Genomic DNA, 21,381 nt, shown 5'->3' with positions numbered 1-21,381 from the left:
ATAGCCTTGGGGTAAGCTTGCTACGTAAAAGTAAGTCAAAGTCAATTGCCGAATGCCACGCAAACTGCAAAAGTCCATGGACGCAAAAGGAGCAGAGTTTGGTTATTGACTTGTATGGACTTTCCTCTTGCAACATGGTGAATAACAAATGCACTAACAGCACTAATAGTACTTTTGTGCACTTTCTGTAGCACTCCAAAAAAAAGACAGGTTGTCCTTTAAGATTTAAATAGACATGTACAGTAGGAAGAAATTACTTTAGTGTGCAATTGCTGCATTTGCAACTGCTATATTTGCTTTGCTTTTTTTTTGATACTTTGATAATTTTCCTTAAAGATTCTAATAGACAAGCTAGGTTCCAAAATTATTATTAAAAAAAAATAATGATAATATTTGCACATAATACTTCTCATGTTGATTTAGTAGTTGGACATGGTGAAAATTATGCATTTGAATTTCCCCTTTAAGACACATTTTGAAACATTCATAAACAATGTTAGCATCTGTGTGAATGATGTGCATCATTGTTGTGACAGCAGCTTACACTGTTATACCTAATTAGCTAATGTTGACATACACATGAGTTGCAGGACTGTGTGGCAGTCATATTTTTGTACCGTTATGCGGTCCATCTAGTTAATTTCATTTGCATGGGAGAGGCAAGCATACAACCAATACGGTACATAGTTGCATACATGCATAAAACCAATGCATACCTTGTACTTTTCAGCACGTCATGCTTTCCTAAACAAATTTGGAAGTGAACAAATCAATGGGCGAGCCCATCAAGCATACCTGAGCTATGATGCCTGGGATATCTGCCGCACAGCCCGTTCCTGTCCTATGGCCACAATTTATTGTAATCATATAAACTGTGTCAATAGGTACCTAGAGTATGTCCACAACCCAGCTGTCTCTGAGCAGTATTTCTTGTGGGCTTAGAGAGCATCCGGGCTTCAGGTGCTGATTTGGGTTGTGTGGGTGGCGGTGATTTTATTACCCTCATTGTTATTCTCACTGCAGCACCATGTAGAATATTTTTTTTTCAAATGGCGGCTTTTATAGTCCCGTTCGTCCTCTGGCCGGATTGCTTTTTCTCCTCTGGAGTGCTTATTTCATGTAATAATAGTGCTACAAGCAACTTTGTCATCGGCCATATTTCACAGAGGCGACTAGGGAGATCATAAAACATTTTTTTTTTCCCAGCTCCAGGAAGTGGAGGTGCATAGAGGAGATCAGTGAGAGGCAGGGCGGGGCGTGCAAAGAGTGGAAAAGTCAAAGTTTAGAGAGGTGAGAGCTGCCGACTCTGGCCTTACAGCAACACAGCGAGACACTTTGTCACTTTCTGTGGTATGTTTTTCATGAGTTATACTTTTTTGGTATCATCAAATTAATTTTGCAGCTAAGCACTGTGCAATTCACCTTGCAAAACTGTATGAAAAGTCTTCACAGCATGACATTTTCTACAATGTTGACAAAAAACATTTATGTTAACAAGCTTTTGGTTGTGATTGCATTAAGGTTTTGGGGCGCTTTTAAAGTAACTCTGCCCCAGACTTTCACAATGTTTCTTCTATCAATAAACAATTCCAATCTGACAGGGAGACCTGCCTAAACATTTGGTCTGAACTTTGTGTGTGTGTGGTTGTGTCTGTTTGAGTATTGATGTTCGTTAGGAATTGACTAAAGAGGGACTTTTGTTTGTTCCCTCTTCACAATCCTTTGACCAAAGTATACTCTAACAATAATAATTCATTATTATTACACACAATAATTAAAATCCATAACTCTAAACAATTTTCTAATTATTTTTTTCCATGACAGATACTGTCATTTTGTTTTGTTAATTGCTGTGCACAGAACATGCCAGTGTTGTAGGCCGTGAGGTTTCCTCATTTGAGAGCTTACTTACAGTAAGTGCAATCCAAACTGAGCCATAACTTCAGAGGGCCACACAATTTAATTAATCAAATTAATTTATATTTTAGCCAGACATTATATCAGGATGAAAAACTCTGAGTTCTGTTTAAATCTAGGCTACAAAAGGCTGCACTGATGCAAAAAGGAAAAGCTTTCTTTGGTAGAAACTATCATGTCCTTTAACAAGGCAACCAGTTTTCCTGCATTAGCCCTTCAGTTGCTTAGTTCCTTATTATTGGACCCAGGGCCTAAAGCTCCTTATTTTTTTAGTTCGGTTCTCTGATGATTTCTGGCGTAAGTCACATAGATTCCAGTCTTTCATGTAGGCACATATGACATATGGGGGATGAAAATTATAGAACTTCAGTGAACACAAGCGCTACCTGGGTATAGGGTCAAATATCTTGATAGATGCAGTTTCCTTAGAGGCTACATCAAATGTCTGTATGTTGCCTCAAATGTATAGCCTAGGCTACACAAAAAAATCCTCCCACATCTTATCAGGATATGCTACAGTATCTATTTTATTATTGAGAACATGGTGCAGAAAGGGGTGAACAAGCCCTCTGTAAGCACATGGAGGGTAAAGTTATGCATATAAATAACATGTAGGAGACCATGTGTTCCCCCCAAAAAATCACTCATGATATTAGAATAGTAGACTTGCGTAGCGTATGAAAACATATGCCATTCACTCGATTAGTGAGAAGTTTAATGTAAGCTACAATGTATTGCTGATACTGTAGGTAGACTGAACGTTGCTTACCAGCGAGCGGCACAGTTCCTGCAGACTTTTACTTTGAAACCGGAAGTTACAATCGTTTTTGAGGCTAGTGCAAAGGCGGATCCCCAGTATCATCTCTGAAACTTTTCTTTTCAGCATTTTGAACGTTTGTTCATTCAGTTGTGGTAAATAACAACAATTCTTTAAGTAAAAGAGTTGTCAGTGCCAGAGTGTCTGCGCTCCTGCCAATAAGTGTAATATTAAAAGTAACTTTTGTTACAGTAAGCAGAGGTTTAGACTGAATAGCTACAAGTTAGCTCGCGGGCTAAGTGGATAACTGCATTTTTTCGAAAGCAAAGGCAAAGGAAATCGAGAATCTACTAGAATGGGGGATAAGGAGCTGATGTGGGCCTTGAAAAATGGAGACTTGGACGAGGTGAAGACTTTGTTGGTGAAGGTAAGACTGGGCGTTAACGGCATAACTTTATTTACAATGACTACCCGGCCAAAGAAATGACTCTAGCCGGCTAGCCAGCCTCGCAACAGATTGACTCGAACATTCGGTAAAAGCTTGACCCAAGCTAGCTTCGCTGTTAGCTTGCCATGTTAGCTAAAATTAGCTTGGTTTGTAAACTCAACTTATCGGTTGTGATTCGTTCTGTACCCGAACACATGTTATGAGCTGTTTATATATCGTTTATTTCCTATGCTATTTATCCTTGTATCTAGGACGATGCATTAGCACAATTAACATGGCAAGCTTGTCTCGTAGCTGTCTTGTCTGATTCTATGAGATATCGAACAGCTTGTTGCATCTGATAAGACACCAACAAGGGAGTTCCAAGGAGTTTGACAGGGATAGCATACTGTAGCTGCTACCATTACGGTCGTGAGTGACCCCATACGATTCTGAAAATGTTGTATCCCAGACAAAGTCTATCATGAATAACGTTAAGTGCCTAGCAAGTCGCCGAAGAAACTGCTGAATTTAACTTAGTTACACGTTTGCATGAATATTTCTGGTATTTGAAGCGAAAGCTAACACAATGTTTCAATGGAACTGTCGCCAAATTAGCGTACTACCTAATAGCATAAGTTCAACTGTCAGAAATAAAAAAAAGTTGTTTGTCAGGCACATAACGTTGGCTGGTTTAATACTTCCTTGTAAAAAGCGAATGTGGTAACAGCATCTTCTGTAACTTCACGTTGCTTATATGTGCACTCTTCAGGCCCATTTGGCCTTGGTTTTGGATATCAGTGTAGACATGAGGAGACATAGCTTGCCAGCTAGCAAGCTAGCGGCAACCAATGTGAGGTGGGCGTGGGTTCAGGAGCGAAGTGCAAGGAATGGTAACGTTGTTATATGGATTAATAAATACCGGTACCTTAGGCATTCTGCCAAAAAAGGGGGTGATGATGTAAGTGTTGTTAGCTGTCCGATAAGTTTAAACCGCTAACATCCCAAGCGTCTCAACAGCCATGCGCTGTTCCCAGGTAGCCGATTAGCAGTCTGCAGTCTACACCCAGATATTTTGGCATGTACCCCTCAGATGATTTTCGTGTCTCAGTTGCGAGGGCATGGTGGTGTCAGACATCAGCGTCAATGATTGCATTCGTCTTGACGCTGTATAATGATAAGTGTTAGCACTACTTTAATGAAAGCCCAGTTGCTAAGCAGAGTGTGGCCAGGTAGTGGCCTGCTGTAAGGCCTGTATTGTAGTTCTCAAAGCCCAGCCCACACTGAATTGTGCCACGGCAGAAAAAAAAACACCCGCAGAATTGCGGTTTTTGAATGAGATGTCAGCCACCATTTCACTTCCTCTCGTTTTGAGAGATACATTTTCTTCTAAATGCACCACCGTTACAGTCATGGGTATGGAGACTCGGATTAGCATGATAAAACCTTAGGTTTATGCATTATGGTGCAACCATACTCTTCATCATGGTTTAAATGTGATAACCCCCACTACACCCCCTTAAGAGATAAACATTAGGCTAGAATAGAAGAGAGAAGGGTCAAGATCTTGTATGTCACCTTGTCATTCCATTTCCAAATGATGTATGGTGATTAGGTAAGCGGTAGTGACATTGGTCTCTGGGTGAGTGTGGGTTTATGTCATGGTTGTGAGGGTTGTAATGCAACTGTGAATGATGATGGTTTAAAGAAAAGCTGCCAACCAAAGACTCCAGAGATGCTAATATGCATTGCTGTTTCATTTCATGCATTTCTTTATTTAATGAATGTGTGTCATCTCAGTAGCCTACATGCATGTATCGTATTTCCACATAGCCTGTGTCCATATCTGCTTTTACATATATGCAAGAAGACATGAGATTTAATGACATTCTGCAGTCAAGGATGATGTCAAGGCCTGTGTGTATGATGGCCCTGGCCCTTAGCTCTGGAATGCAGCATTAGCCTTGAGTCAAAGCATGCACCTACACGTACGGGCATGAATTCGCTCGCCCTGAGACTGACCCACACACCCAACACGCAACATTTGGAGGATGGGTCATTTGTTGTCAATGACACCGCAAAGGCCTTGTTAAAGCCACTCATGGTCTGCTGTGGGGGCATTGACCTGTAGACCCTCTCCACCTCATAACCCTTTCTAATCTGGATCTGTTCCCCACTCGGGAGAGCTTAGAAGTGCCCTTGCACCCGGCATTCTCCCCCCCTCATCTCCTGCTCTCCAGGGGGCCGTGGCATTTTAGCATATCTCTTGATGACCAGCACAGGGGGGAGTTAGACTGTGGGTATCGCTCGGCCTCATCTGTCGTCCCATGTATCCAGTGTCACAAGATTACACCGCGGCTCCATGTAATGAGATACAGATACCGCACTTCCCTTGTCATCAACAGTACACACACACACACACACACACACACACACACACTCTCTCTCTCTCCCTCTCACTCTCACACACACACACAGTGGTAGAGGCTGTTCCTTGTGTCGTTTCAGAGGTGAGAATAGCATCCTTTCATCTGAATTCATGGTCTGTGAGCTGTGTGTATGGGTTGAGAGATTAGAAATGCCGCGCATTGGTGGAATTCTAGTGTTTTTGTTGTGCTTTCTCACACTGAGAGGGTGCTACCACACCTTACCACACAGTAGAAAGTGAGGTATCATGACAAAAGCCACGGTATGTCCATCCTCACACCATAACTCCCGTCACATATCCACACACACACACACACACACACACACACACACACACACACCCGTACCAGTGTCTCTGCTATAAGGCAGAAAAATGTATCTACTCACCACAACTTACCCTGCTGCACCCCCCACCCTACCCCATGCTATCGGTCAGCCATAGTAAACACTTCGCTTTTTTTGTATACCCGCAGGCTTTCGTTGACCTTCTGACACACTTAAACTGCTTGCCTCAGGGATGTTTGTCTAGAATTTGATAATTGTTGAATACATTTGGCCTACACTATAATATATATATATATATATATATACATATATATATATATATATATATATATAGTAGGACTATATATTTTGTTGTTTGTTCATTATTGTTGTTATTTCTTTTTACGGTCCTCTGGCTCAGTGGTTCCTATTTAAAATGTCACCACTAGTCATTTTAAGCTTTCAAACATGCAAGGGGCTTCTCAGTGCAGCCTTTGTATAGGGACAAGTGCAGACGGAAGAGAAAGTTTGAGCCTGGCCTTTCTCCCACGGTTGCACTGTTGAGAATTGATCAGTGTGAGGGTCCAGTAAAACCACAGCAGGGAAGTTGGAGGATGGATGTCTCTGGCACAGTGTGATTACTGTGTGTGTGTGTGTGTGTGTGTGTGTGTGTGTGTGTGTGTGTGTGTGTGTGTCTGTGTGTCTGTGTGTCTGTGTGTCTGTGTGTCTGTGTGTCTGTGTGTGTGTGTGTGTTCCAGAGAACTTCTTCTATTAAAACCGCTGTGTGTGTGTGTTTCCACAGGATGAAGATGTAAACCGGACTCTTGAGGGCGGGAGGAAGCCGCTGCACTACGCTGCCGACTGTGGCCACGCTGATGTCGCCGAGTTTCTTCTCTCCAGGGGGGCCGACGTCAACGTAAGAGCTCTCTGTCCCTCTATACCCCCAACCCACCCACACACACACACACAACCCCCACACCCGACCCTGGATGTTTCCCACCCTACCCATTTGCATCTGATTTGCCTGGTCTTGGTAGGTGTGTGGCAACAAGCTGACAAAAGCCTTCCTGTGTGCGCCTGCTCGCCTCCCTGCAGTCTGTCGCACATTCACTTAAGCAGGGCCTCTGATTTTTACAGGCTTTCGGAAGTGACCAAGAGCATAAGCCATATCTCAGGAAAATGTTCTCACCCCCTTGACAAGTCAAGCCGTCCTCTCCGAATGGCCGATTGAGTTTCTGTTTTAGCTATGCAGGGGCGCGCACCTGATGAAGTTAATCACTTAATTAATGAGCAGGGTCAGGCTGGCTCCTGCTGGACTGAAAGCTTGCTGCCATACCAATCCTCAGTGGACATGCCTGGACACCCCTGATATCCTCTAATCAATGTCGGCTATAAAGCTGTGACACCATGAAGAGGAGTCCGATGTCGCTCAGCCCACACAGTGGAACCAGTGTCTCCGCACACAAAATAATTTCCATACTAGTGGGGGAAGTGGTTTTTACGATTACTATTTACCACTTATCTCTCGACATCGCATTTGGCACCCCCCTCCTACTTCTGCTGCAGGGAGGTGACTGATAAGGCCTTCAGGCCCTGTAAGGCTGTGTGGAGCACCTACCTGGTAGAAACAAATACTCTCGCACACCAGGGATGGAAATTAGCACCAGCCACCAGCCAAATGCTGGTAAAATGTGAGAGTGGCTGGTAGATTTCAGACACAAAGTCATATGTTAACATTGAGTGGCTGGTTAATTTCACCAGAAATCTGCTATTGGCTGATAGATTTTCAAATTTTAATTTCCACCCCTGTTGCACAATTAGCAACCTGTGCGCCCCCTGTCTGCTGGGAGGGACCTTGAGCTTGTCCCACGCCTGGACGTGCTCTGTGTCCGTTACGCTAGCGGAGGTGAAGGTGGCGGTGAGGGGATTGGGCAAGCCTAGCCCCGCCACTTCCCTCCCTGTTCCTGAGAATATGAGCCTGTGTGAGTCAGGTCAGCTGTTTCTCTACACGTCTCATTTCCCCTCCTTCCTCTTCTGTCTCATTGCAGTCGCTCGTGGTCGTCATCTATCACTCTTGGTCTTGGGTCACTTGCTTTCTTTTTGTGTTCCCTCGCTCTTAGTGTCATTTTCTACCACAGGTCTCGATCCTTTACTGACCCTTATTTTGACATCCCCCTGTTCTTCCTCTTCCCCAGCTTAATGTGTTTCTCCATTGGCTACTTCCTGTGTGTGAGTGCTCTGGTCTGTGGAGAGCTTTGAGGCCCCCCCCCCTCTCACCACAACACACATGCCCATAGATACACACACACACACACACAGACACACACACACACATACACACACCTTGTTCTCTAAACAAAGTGTTTTGTGAGTGCTTGGTCTCAGTCCCATCCCACACACACAAACAGATAAGGAGTAACGCTCTCTGAAATGGCCCGATAAATCCACACCTCTCCCTGGGTAATTCATCGCCGAGATAAGCTGAGGAGAGAAGCGGAAAAAAAGTGCCTCCCCCCCTCAAGAGGAGGAGGATGGATATGGCCGCACCCTTGCGTAGGAGGCCAGAATGGCCCATAGAGCAGTCCATGGCAATGACTCTATTATGCATTGTTTTTGCCCGTGTTGTTCTTTGTTTGGTTAAAAAGCTGCTTTTCTCTCTCCTTTCGTTCTAGGCTACAGACAAGCATGGCATTACTCCCCTGCTCTCTGCCATTTATGAGGGTCACGTTTCTTGTGTCAAAATCCTGCTGGAAAAGGTATGCAATCTGAATCTGCACCATATTACACACACACAAGTTTACTTTTCCTCAAGAAGCCTACACGCTCATTCACAGAATAGACGCTCACTCGTACACATACCCGTAGTCCTAGGCAAAAGCTGCCGCACACGGAAAGGGTCATGTCATAGAAAGAGAGGATCTTATGAAGTGTAAGAGCACAGTAGGTGCCACAGTGGGTGGATTTCAGGGTTGGCTGTGTCTGCAGATGAGGGATGAAAGGGGCTTCATACAAAAAAAAGCCCTCTATGCTTCTTACCCTCCTTGTTATCGCTCTCTCTCTCTCTCTCTCTCTCTCTCTCTCTCTCTCTCTCTCTCACATGCTTTCTCATTTTTACATACGCCTTTTTCTGTGTGTTAGCAAGCGGGAGGTTTCTGGAATGTTCCCAGAGTGCGGTGTGCAGGGCTCCTTTGTTTGTTATTTTTGTATGCTCCCAGGCAGTGCCAGCGTTCTCTCTACAGGTCTCTCTCCCCCCTCCGCTCCCTGGCTTCTGGCACATACTCTCCTGAGTTGATGCTAGCTGGTCACCTCTCTCCAGCATGCCTGAGGCTGTGCATGATAGTTTTTTTTTACTCTCTTTTTCACACCGTACCCCCACCATGTCTTCTCTCACTCTCTCTCTCCAGCACACACGCTCACACACACACACACACACACACACACACACACACACACACTCTCACATACATTCACATACACAAACACCCGCACAGAATTTCTCTCTCTCTCTCTCTCTGAAAACCACTGATGGTTTCACTGCTTCAGATGTAATGCTGAGTTCAAGGGTGTGGGATAGATTATCTCAGGTGACTCAATATAAAGTTTCACCAGCTACTTTTTACATGGCTCCCGTATCACCATATCAGGGTAGGAAGTCTACAGATGCACACGCGCACACGCGCGCACACACACACACACACACACACACACACACACACACACACACACACACACACACACACACTCACACAGAGAGACACACACACATATGCTCACATGCACACACTCACACTCAGACTCACTCACTCAGTAGCTTTATGTGAAACCATGAGAAGAGATTAAATGGATTCTACCCTGCCGAGAAAGCTGTTGAAGTTTTGTGACCAGAACCTTTTCTTTGGACACCTCATGTGTGACTTTTCTTGTCAGTTGCAGTCTTTCTTTTATATGACTAGATATAACTCCCATGTTTGGATGGGCTTTTTGTCAGGCTTTTGGAGTCCTTGAAATGGCCCCATATAAATTAGATTCATACTGACAGAGTCTGTGGAGTCTGTTTTCACCTGATAAGATCTATCTCTGGGTAGAGTGGTGAGAAGACCTGATGTAAAGGAATTGTGAAATCAGAAAGACCTTTCACAAAGAAGCTGAAATTGCAAGGCTGAGGTAGAGGTTTACGTAAAGCTGCTAGCAGGTTAAGTTCCACCTCCTGATCCGCCTTTCATACACTGCGCCGACAAAGCATTGAAATCTCAAGCTGTGATCAACAAGGACACACCTGTGTGCATGTGTCATTGAGTGAACAGCTTTCACTTAAGTATGTGGTAATGTTTCAGATGGCAAAGAAAGGTTGTTTAGTGCTAACATGCCCATGTGACTGATGTGGGTGAGTCTTTTTGCTCTTGGAGTATTGTGGGTGAGTAGATTCATTAGGATGGCTTCCATATTTGACCACCCTATGCGGTTTTGGTTAAGAAAATCTGAATGGGGGGAAACTGATGAACAAGATAAAGGATGTTGCCCACTAAAAACTCGCCACGACTCCCCACATCCAATTGTTCAGTGTTTATCTCTAGTGCCAGATCTGTGGTCGGTGCCTGATTGGTATCTTGCTTGACCCTCCTCCAGCCAGCCCATGCTCCTCTCCCATTATATGGAGGCAAGTAAGCTCCATAGAGCTCCGCAGCTAGACTACGCCCACGGCAGCACTCGGCTGGATAAAGTCGGATATTAGAAGACGTGGTGTCTGTCATTAATTCAGCCGCCGTGAATGAGGAGGAGGGAGGCTGAGTGGAAGGATTAAGAGGGAGGCGAGGGGCCACGGCGAAGGACTCGCACGCGCTCACTGGGTTGAGAGTTGCGGGAGCTTCTGGCGAGAAAGGTCAGAATCACCCACCGGCCCAGTGAGCTTTTGCCGGCTTTGACCCGGACTTCCATCAACACAGTTGTTAGCCTTCAGTACATTTGACATTTTGCTGGCCCTGCGCTTTAACTCATAGCTGTTGGAAAGGCAATATTTGCCATGGCACCTTCTGTACAGAACAGCGGCACCTAAAAGCTGTTTCAGCAATGAAGGTGAGATTTGGTTAGCACATCAGGGATTACATTTTCCAAACTTTTAGATGGATGGAGGACTCCAGTGGCTCCAATGGAGTAGACCCCTGCATTGACCCTCTTCCCCTTTGGCCAGCAGCTCTCTGATTGGCCTTAAATAATGGATGCCTCTTTTTAACCCACTGTGATCCCTGTGGTTGTCGCAGGAGGACAGAACAAAGATGTGCACACGACCAGAGGCCTTGAGGGACTGAGAGAGGTGAACAGGCCATGTTTGAGCTTTTGCAGCTAGAGGCTATTACACAAGCTCTGCACAAAGGGGCCATGACCATGCATTGGCAAGGCATTTATTTAATGGGGAAGGTGTACAAGGCTTGTCCCAGGATATATTGACCAAATGAATTGATCTCCCCATAGATTTCTGTAACTGTTAATCCTGAACATAAATAAGGGTCTTCAGAGATTTGCCTCCTGTAGTAAGATGAATGAATTTCTACCACTTGCTAATGCCACAGTTATTTTCAGGGAGCCCAAATAGAATTTGAACTTTTATCAGTTTGTGGGTGCGACCCACCATGTGTGGTGACATTTATCAGTTAGAATAAATGGTCGGCCCAGCCTAACAGGAAGCCGGTTTTTAGGTCCCTGTAGCAGACAGCCATTTCCTCTTTTCTATATATAGACTCTTGCACATCATATTCAACACAGCGCGTAGAGGCGTGGACTGTAACTGCTCGCGAGAGATTGCCTGTACAGAACTTCTCTTTTTAAATAGGCTAGACCACGTTACTGTGCAATGGATCTCCTGAACTTCTGTCTGTATAAAGATCCTGCAGGGTTTATTCTACCTTGAACAAAATTCAAATTTTTTTCTTTAGATCTGTCTGTCAAGGGAATGCCTAAAATGCATAAGGCAAACAAGCAGATATCTGCTGTTTGCACTTCAACAGATAATTTCTCTTTTTTTTTTTTACCCTTCATGTTTCCTATTTCTTTTCTTTCTTTTTCCTTCCTCCTCCTCACTTCCTTTTTTCTTTTGTCTGAGGAAGTATTGATCCCCAGCCCCTCTCCACTCTGCCTCTCCGTAAGCACTGCCATGTAAAATATGTCCACTAACAGCCACCGGCACTCGAGTGGAGCCTGGAGGTCAATAGACTCCCGTAAGCCTCACTCACTCACTCACTTGCTGGACTGATCTCTAAAGGGGGCCTCACTGGCCCAGCTGATAGATTATACATGGGGAGGCTCTCCTTTCCACTCAATAACGGCCTAATGAAGACTTAAAGGACACCTCGAGCAGCAACAAGCTTGCGTTTTCCTCCTCGGACACATAACAACCTGCCTCCTGATTAAGGCTTCGTCTGAATTTTGGCGCAGCTTTGTCTTTGTGATGTGGAGTAGGGGTACGGTATAGGGAGCAGAGTTCATGTGCTTCAGTATGGACACAAGTGTGTTTGGAAGAGTTCATCAGCAGCTGCCACTTCAATAGAGTTCCCACTAGGCAGATTGTTGAGAATGTCTCTCTTGACCTTCCTTAAATTTGGACCAGTACAGGTAGTGGCCATGACAGCCTTCTACTCCAGCGAGGGCATACGATTCCTTTATGCCCCTACACCACCACCACCACCACCTGTGGTTTATAACGAGACAGATGAGCTTGTTCTGAGCCAACAGTTCATACATTTACACTCTCGGCAAGGGGTTGCCTCGGTGTGTGTCGCTTGGCAGTGTTCGTTAACATGGTTAGGAGGAGGTTGTCAGAGGTGCTACTGGCGCTAGGCGGACTCCCATCAGTTGCTCTGATGTCACCAGGCATGTGCTGGGAAGTGAAGAGCAGGTGAGAACGAGTGGACGTGTGGGAAGAGAACTCGAGATGGCCAGAGGCAATCGTACCATGCCAAGGTAGTAGGGGTGGCACGGTTTTTGAAAAATGCTCCGAACCGTGCGGTTCGCATGTCACGGTTCGGAGTGTGTTTTCGTCGTACGGTCCTACGGTTCAGGCTAGTTATGGCATGCGCAATTGATTCCCATATGTGACGACGTGTTTCCCTTACGTGCGAGAGTAGGAGTATGGAGTTTTGAGTGCTGCGCGCAAGGTTTTAGAAATGGCAAGTGCGAGAGATCATCCCTAGCGTGGTCAAACTGATGCACCTGACCCTGCTCGGGTGGAAGCATGTTCTTCCGCAACTGTAGACTATGCGTGCAACTTTACCAAACAGTAGAAGTAAACTCATTCTCCTTGACCCGCGCTCAATGAACACCCGCCCTCGACATGCACATTAATCCAAATAGAACATTCACAATCGTGAACGCAATGACGCACAGAAGACGATTAGCTAAATTACTGTTAAAAACGGTTAGCATCAGACATTTGATAAAATCTCTTGCATTCAAGTTGACTGACCATCTCAATACCAATGTTTTCAACTCCAAGGCTTAAAAGGGCCTGTCCCAAGGAGAAAAAGTATTAGCTTACCTTGAAACTAAAACACGTGTGGGGAAACTGAACAGTCCAACCAGTAGAGTATGATGAGCTTAGCCTGCTACTTTGTTTACAATATTTTGAGGCTTCAGCCAGACAGCTGAATTTAAGAGGTGGAGTTATAGGCTAATGAATAGTAGGCTATAATCTGCATAAAGTTTGCTGTTATGAATATCAGACATGTCAGTAGGCCTATATAGAATGAATAAATAATTACATAATGTGTGTGTGTTTAAAATAAAGACAAGCTTTACATCTTTCACACTATATGAAAGGAGAGCGATAAAAAGGCGATGCAATGAAAAATATGGGTGGACGACCTTTTGTGCTGGTGCACCATCCCTGCCAAATAGCCTAAATGAAAAGATTGTTGAAATCATCAATGTCTTCCCTCTTGCTTTATCAAAATCTCAACTGAAGCTTAAAGTTTCCTCAGACAATAATGTGCTTTATGTGAAGTCAAATTCAGTTTGTGCATTATTACATGATAACTATTCTCTAAATAGCCTACTCTAGCCTAATTGTGGATGATTAAGCTATGTGCTGAAATATGTTTCTGGAGTGTTAAAGAGTAAAAGAAAAAATAACAACAAGAACCGCACCGAACCGAAAACCGTGACCCTAAACCGTGATACGAACCGAACCGTAGATTTTGTGAACCGTGCCACCCCTACAAGGTAGCCAATGACCTTCTGTGAACCCACCTCACCCTTCCCCTTATTTCAAGTAGAACAAGAGGGGAAATGTGTTCGTTTGAAATAAGAAAGGATTGTAATGTCCGCAACACTGATAAATTGTTCCCGTTTAATGTAAAAAAAAATTTGTTTGAAATAAGTCATAGCTCTGGTCTGAATGTAGACTCAAGGCAAGGAATCGGTAGCAAAGTAACCTGTTGATGGTCTGAGCAGTGTTCAGCACAAGGCAGATCATGACTTGCCAGTGGTTGACAGAGTTGCTGAGAGGACTGCATAGCCGCTTTCACTGCGTGCCAAAGCTGCCCGCTGGACTGGCTGAAAATCTTTTGTTAATCCCTCCCTAAAGTGCATCGCTGGATGACCAAACACAGGATTTCGGCACAAACCGTAATAATCCTCTGCTCAGTTGCGTGGCCCCAAAACCTAGTTTCCCAACATCAGGTTCTGTTTACAAGGCAAAAGCCTGTCCCCTTCATCGCCCCCCCGTCCAAACGGAGTGGCCTGATGAGGTCAAATTTTCACTCCAATCTCCCAATTAGAGGTGGCTGCATGAGGGAAGCCGCCGGTAGCCTTGTCTGTGGAAATCCCTGTTCCCAGCTTCTCGCTCCACTGCCTGCATGGCACCAAGTTCTAGCCTTGGCATCAAAAATAGGTCAGGGCCTCTGTCTTTCCCCTTTCTTTTCGCACACACACACACACACACATATTCTCTCTGTAGGGGTTTCTTTGTTTCTTTTCTCTGTCTTTCGTGCAGTCGTCTTTCCATCCATCCATCTCATTGACAGTCACTCAGAAAAGAAGTTTGTTTATTGACTTTGATATGTTAATATCGAGTTAAGATTCCAACCTTGGTTGCATAGTGCACAAAGTCACATTTCCCCTTTACCTCTTGGCTGTTATAGATGGCCTTTGTTGTGTCTATTTCTACTAACCCTTTGTGACTTTGTGGGTAGTAAATCATATTTACATATGTGGGCTTATGGGTGTATTTACATTTATATTTGCTTAGTCTTATACAGTCCACCGCTCCATAGGTACTCTGACACACAAAATGAAAACACAGTTGCACGTATGAATTTTGTAACACACTAATGCATACCTACTGACTATGCAAGTGGACACGTCGTTACTATTGCCTGTGGCTGCAGAAGCATCAGCAGATCCCAACTGGGATGGAGTGATGCTGATAATGTGAGAATGTGATGGTGCCATGCTGCAGGCTTTGCAATGTGTGTAGAAGTGGAAAAAGTAGGAACTGATGAGTCTGCTTCTGCAGGTCACAGTCAGAGTACTGTTTGAGAAGGAGGAAAAGTGTGTGTGTGTGTGTGTGTGTGTGTGTGTGTGTGTGTGTGTGTGTGTGTGTGTGTGTGTGTGTGTGTGTGTGTGTGTGTGTGTGTGTGTGTGTGTGTGTGTGTGTGTGTGTGTGTGTGTGTGTGTGTGTGTGTGTGTGTGTGTGTGTGTGTGTGTGTGTGTGTGTGAAAGCAAGGATGTGTTTAAGGACCACTGTTAGTGTGGGAATGTAACCGTGTATCTGGCATTTTCTTGTCTTTGCACAGGGAGCTGACAAGGAGCGGAAAGGGCCAGATGGCCTCCGTGCCATCGAAGCGGCCGAGACCGAAGCAATGAGGGATCTCCTCAAGTGAGGTGAGTCAGAGAGGGTTAAAGCGGAGCGAGAGGCGCAAACGTTCGATAATTTCCGCGTTCTGTCTTTGCAAAGGGGAGGGGGGCTAAATCCCCCTTTAAGCAGACCTGTTAACATTCGAACTGAACTGCTTGCCAATCTGACAGAGATCGATATCCCACTATGACGTCTTTGCAACACGCCTCTTTAAGCAGACAGGAACTGTTCGAATTGGGCTTCCATAGAGATGCATTACGTTGCTCTATCTTGTCAATAATTAAGGATCTTTGGTGAGTCCACTGGAAAAAGGAGACGGACCGACAGACGGACAGACAAACGGATGGACAGACAGACGTGGCGGTTACCCCGGACAGACGAGACGGACTGACGCCTCTTCCCCATCCATCCCTGCAAAAAAAAACAAAACAAACAAACAAAAAAAAAATCAAATCCTCTCGTCATAGCACCACTCATCTGTGTGATAGTTGTGTTTGGTTTTCATGACTGGTATCTTTTTTTTCTTTTGTTAGGATGATTATTGTTATTTTTTCGGTGGAAGGTCAGGGTGTATTTTCCTTTTTCCAACTCTTAGAATTAGTTATTCAGTGGACAGACAATTTAAGAAAAAGAAATGCCCTGCTTAAGGACCAATAGCTGAACAAATTTCCCAAGTACTCCACAGTCCGCCTTAAGTCTTCAACCCTAAATCACACCACTGAAATAACAGACTTTTATTGTTGGTGTGAAAAAAAGAGAGACTAGCACTTAATGACTGATTTCATAACCTATGAGAAACACCTTCCTAAATCTGGACATGGATAAACTATGTGTATATATATTTTTTTTTCTACACACAAAGTACTGTAAGTCCACACAGTAACTGATATGATTGTAGGGGTAAGAATAGTCATACAAAAAAAAAGTTGTGGGTCAGAATAATAATAATAATAGAAAACAACGGTTGTAAAATAGGACTGCTTTCATGCACTGATTCGTGCTGCTTCCCCACTCTGGCTATGCTGGATTGTCCTTACCTGTTTACGGCCTCTCTAAACTTCCATATTCTTTCCTTATGAGTGGTGGGGGAGGTTGTGTGTTGTATGGGATTACTGCTTCTGATTATATGCCATCAACGTACCCCATCACTCACATTTAACCACATATCACACTAAGACCGAGACACAAATAAGGTAACAAATATTTTCGATTGCTGACAAATTTACGACCACTTTCCGTCAAAAATGTTGGTTTGTAGTAATTCCAATGTTCATAATTGAATAAAAGGTACAAAAATATCAATGGTAATTCACATTCATCTCGCCCACAACTTTCACAGTAGCTCTTCTGGACACAATAGACGTTTTAAATTGCAAGTGTTTTTCCTTCCTCTGTTTTCTTTTGCTTTTCTTTAATACCTTGTTACTGCAATCATGATATATAGTAGGTCATTGGTGCGCACATTACTTAACAGGCTTTGGGTTTGGTTTCTCACACTCCGAGTTTGATTAAGTCTCCTGCTGGCTTAATGCATGCCAGAACTGCTTCTGCTGGAAAGCTCTTACAAAAGATAAAACTACACAAAAAAAAAAAAAAGGACAAAAAAGTGGCTGCTTCTCTGTTTTAAGTTGCTTTCAGATAGTGGTTATGCATTGCAACGCTTTATAACTGGCATCATTGTGAGAACATGTGGAATAAAGAAATGAAATAAACAATAAAAAGAGAACAAATATATAGTCTGGTCTGACTTCATTTTCCATGGATACCACGCTACAGAGTAGTGAAATGTTCATTACAAAATCCGTAGAAGTGAGTTAACGATCCATATGCCATATCTAAGCCATGAATAATTGTATTCACGACTCAAACCTCTCACCCATACTGACTCCCCCCGCCCCCCATACCGCACTCTCAGACCAAGGGCCAGAAGATATCCTGTGCGCATAATTATAACGACCATTCCATTATTGGCTGAATCAGTCAGGCCTGAGACTAATTCAGTCAACTCCCTGTCTTTGGCACCTTGAGCTGTGTGTGTGCTCTGTGGTAAAGAAATAACAAGCAAGTGTACCACCACTTGTGTCATTTTGCTGTTTAGATTTGCAGTGTGTTGGAACGAAAGCATCATTAGAGTGTCTCTTGCATGTTCATCACTCTCTCTCCTTCTTTATTGTCTACCTTTGGTGGCAATCTGAGTGTTGCTCCTAGATGCTGGAGAGCTGTGGCATCAAGCCCATTGAAGGGCTATATATATTCTTCTGTTATATAATGATAGGTTATACTAGTGGCCCACAGCTGTTTGAATATTATGGCAGGTGATATTAAGATGATAAGTTAGTCTTTACCACCACTAATACTGATTTGCAAAACACAGAATTCTGTTCCATATCTCCAAGTCGAGATTATGCAACAGTTGTTATCTAGAACCATTTGCATTCCATGGATAGATAGTCACTCTGTCTGGCGCGTAGGCCTTGTTGTGATCCCTCTTAGTAGGTGATGTACAACGCTCAAAAAGTATAAAGGAACACTTTGAAAGCGCACCAAATCTCAATGGGGAAAAAAACCCGGAAGGATGCCACATTGTTTTTTGGAAAAAGTGAAACAAATATATAGTCCATTTAGCCTAAAAATCATCGCAGCAGTTCAAAATGGTACTCCGTTGTTCCTATGACACCCACACACGCTTTGACGGCGCCGGGGCATGCCCCTCCGCACGGTGTCCTGGGGGATCTACTCACAGTGGATACGGCCATCACTGAACTCCTTAACAGTCTGTGGTGCAACCTGGTGGTGTTTGATGGACCAAAACATAATGTCCCAGAGGTATTCTATTGGATTCAAGCCAGGGGAGCCGGGGGGGACAGTCAATGATATCAATTTCTTTCATTCTCTAGGAACTGGCCACATTTGGTTGGCCATTGTGCACCATAGATATATATATTGTCAATATATATATCTATGATTGTGCACTAGGATGAACCTCAGGGAACACTGCACAATACAGGGTCAGACAATGTGTCTGTAGATTTCATTCAATACCAAAGAGCAGCGAGGGTGCTGTTTGCCTGTGGAGGTCTGTCCGTCCCTCCAAGGATATGCCTCTCCAGACCATTACTGACCCTGGCTTGTCAGTGACCCACCACCAAAAACCGTTGATCGTGCTGAATGATGATGTAGGCAGCATAACGTTCTCCACTACATCTACAGACCCTTTCACCTCTGTTTCATGTGCTCCGGGTGAATTTGCTCTCATCTGTGGTGGAACTGGCCATTTTGATTTCTATGGCAAATGGCAATTGAGCTGCACAGTGGTGCTGGGCAGTGAGCACAGGTACCTCTAGAGGCCAGGTGACCCTTGTGAAGTCTGTTTGACAGTGTGGTCAGAGACTATGGCCTAATCCCAAAGTCTGGACTCACAGACTTTGGTGCGCGTTCTTGCAAAATTCACAAGGGCTTAGAGCTGTCTCAATGTTGAATTTCAAAGGGCGTGAGGGTTTGAGTACATACTTATCAAGCCCTTTCCATGAGTCAGTGCAGACTTCACCAAATGGAATTACCCACAGTTCAAAACGTTGCGACGTTTACTGTGGACACCATCTCAGGACTCACTCGGGATTCAGACATTCACACCAGGTAATTTTGTAGGGTTGTGGCAGGGCTACTATTGTTCCTCCTTGTACAAAGGAGAAGATACTGGTCCTGCTCCTGGGTTCAGGGCCCTCTACCACCCTGCCCAGCTCTCCTAGAGCAACTGCCTGTCTCCTGGAATCTCTTCCATGTTCTTGAGACGGCACCAGGAGACAGCAATCCTTCTGGCATTGCTAAAATAACTCTGTGACTATAACAGACATGTGTTCATAAGTAGGCTACATTTAATAAGTTAATTTAAAGATATTCACAAACACTGATGTGGTTGACATTCCTTTATCCTAAGATACATCAATAGGCCCTCAAAACAATTCCAAACAAACATAAGGTGTTATAGGGCAGGTCCAGATTATTTGTCAAATAAACCAGTAAAACAGTGTCATGGGATGGAATGACATTCATGCCCAACTTCTGTCAAATATTTTTTTTAAAAAAACCTGTGAAACAGTATCCTGACAAATAAGCAAAATTTGAATGCCTCAATCAAACGATGGGCTAACTAACTATCATTAACATCCAAGTTTGTAAAACAAAGCAAAACATATCCTACTGGCAAACAATGAGCAGCATTGTATCTTAATACCTCAATCAGGTGATATAACTATCATATGCATTCTTTGTAAAAGAGCCTAAAGGTCTCACCTCAGTTGACAAGTCAATAGCCAGACTACACCAAGGGATGCAATCATAGCTCTCTCTTGTTCCAATCAAAAGTGAGGCTAGGCTACTTTACTCCCTTGACTTGCAGTGCCTTCATTACCAAAAATGCATTCATTGCACAGTGAACACTTTATTCTATTCGCTTTATTCTAAACACTATCGGCCTAAACAATATAGGCCGCGAGCTAGATAGGCCTACCGTGCACCCCCCCCACCTCCCAACAAAACCATACTTTTTTGAAAGGTCTGGGTGTGTAGAATATGAATCTGAATGTTAACATTGAAAATTTTGGGATGCACTATCTGTTTTAGCCCTGAGAATAGGGAAACCCTAAAAAACGATTATAAGCGATTCTAACACATCAAGATGGTCCTAGTCAATCAGAACAGCTTTTAAGTGAACTATTACACACTCAAACTTCACATATGAAGACTTAGGTCAAATGTCTACCATGCTGCTTATTGGTAGGTGTCTTAAATTAACATAGGCAAAGCCATATATTGATATAATGAGCCCATTTCATGTATAGGCCACAAAGTAGATACGACTACCATACACCCCCTACCCCCTTTTCTAACAAAATCATGCTTTTGTGAAAGGTTTGGATGTGTAAAATATGAATATGAATGTTAACATTGAACATTTTGGGTTGCACTACCTGTTTTAGCCCTATGAATAGGGAAACCCTAAAAACCGATTATAAGCGATTCTAACACATCAAGATGGTCCTAGTCAATCAGAACAGCTTTTAAGTGACCTATTACACACTCAAACTTCACATATGAAGACTTAGGTCAAATATCTATAATGCTGCTTATTGGTAGGTGTCTTAAATGAACATAAGCAAAGCCTTATATTGATATAATGAGCCCATTCCATGTATAGGCCACAAAGTAGATACGACTACCATACACCGCCTACCCCCTTTTCTAACAAAATCATGCTTTTGTGAAAGATTTGGATGTGTAAAATATGAATATGAATGTTAACATTGAACATTTTGGGTTGCACTACCTGTTTTAGCTCTATGAATAGGGAAACTCTAAAAACCGATTATAAGCGATTCTACAGTAACACATCAAGATGGTCCTAGTCAATCAGAACAGCTTTTAAGTGACCTATTACACACTCAAACTTCACATATGAAGACTTAGGTCAAATATCTACCATGCTGATTATTGGTAGGTGTCTTAAATTAACATAGGTAAAGCCTTATATTGATATAATCAGCCCATTTCATGTATAGGCCACAAAGTAGATACACCTACCATACACCCCCCAACCCCCCTTTCTAACAAAACCATGATTTTTTTTTTAAAGGTTTGGATGTGTAAAATATGAAACTGAATGTTAACATTGAACATTTTGGGTTGTACTACCTGTTTTAGCCCTGTGAATAGGGAAACCCTAAAAAACGATTTCAAGCGATT

At 43.6% G+C, this 21,381-nt stretch overlaps 1 protein-coding gene across 2 annotated transcripts; it reads left to right on the top strand.

Moving 5' to 3' along the window:
- Positions 1-2,752: 2,752 nt before the first annotated feature.
- Positions 2,753-17,371, top strand: mtpn (myotrophin). Of its 2 annotated transcripts, none has more exons than XM_062518126.1 (5): positions 2,753-3,101; positions 6,595-6,708; positions 8,465-8,548; positions 15,578-15,665; positions 15,925-17,371. In XM_062518126.1, exons 1-4 carry the CDS (start codon positions 3,030-3,032, stop codon positions 15,662-15,664), a joined length of 357 nt encoding a protein of 118 aa, XP_062374110.1. In that variant the 5' UTR covers positions 2,753-3,029; the 3' UTR covers position 15,665; positions 15,925-17,371. The 2 variants fall into 2 exon arrangements, with proteins under 2 accessions (XP_062374110.1, XP_062374109.1); XM_062518125.1 differs by having other exon boundaries at positions 15,578-15,672; positions 15,940-17,371.
- The last annotated feature ends 4,010 nt before the right edge of the window (positions 17,372-21,381 follow it).

This window comes from Sardina pilchardus, chromosome 17 (genome assembly GCF_963854185.1).
Source record: "Sardina pilchardus chromosome 17, fSarPil1.1, whole genome shotgun sequence".
NCBI lineage: Eukaryota > Metazoa > Chordata > Actinopteri > Clupeiformes > Clupeidae > Sardina > Sardina pilchardus.
Note: the sequence above shows the minus strand (reverse complement) of the source record. Positions and strands in the feature narration are given on the sequence as shown.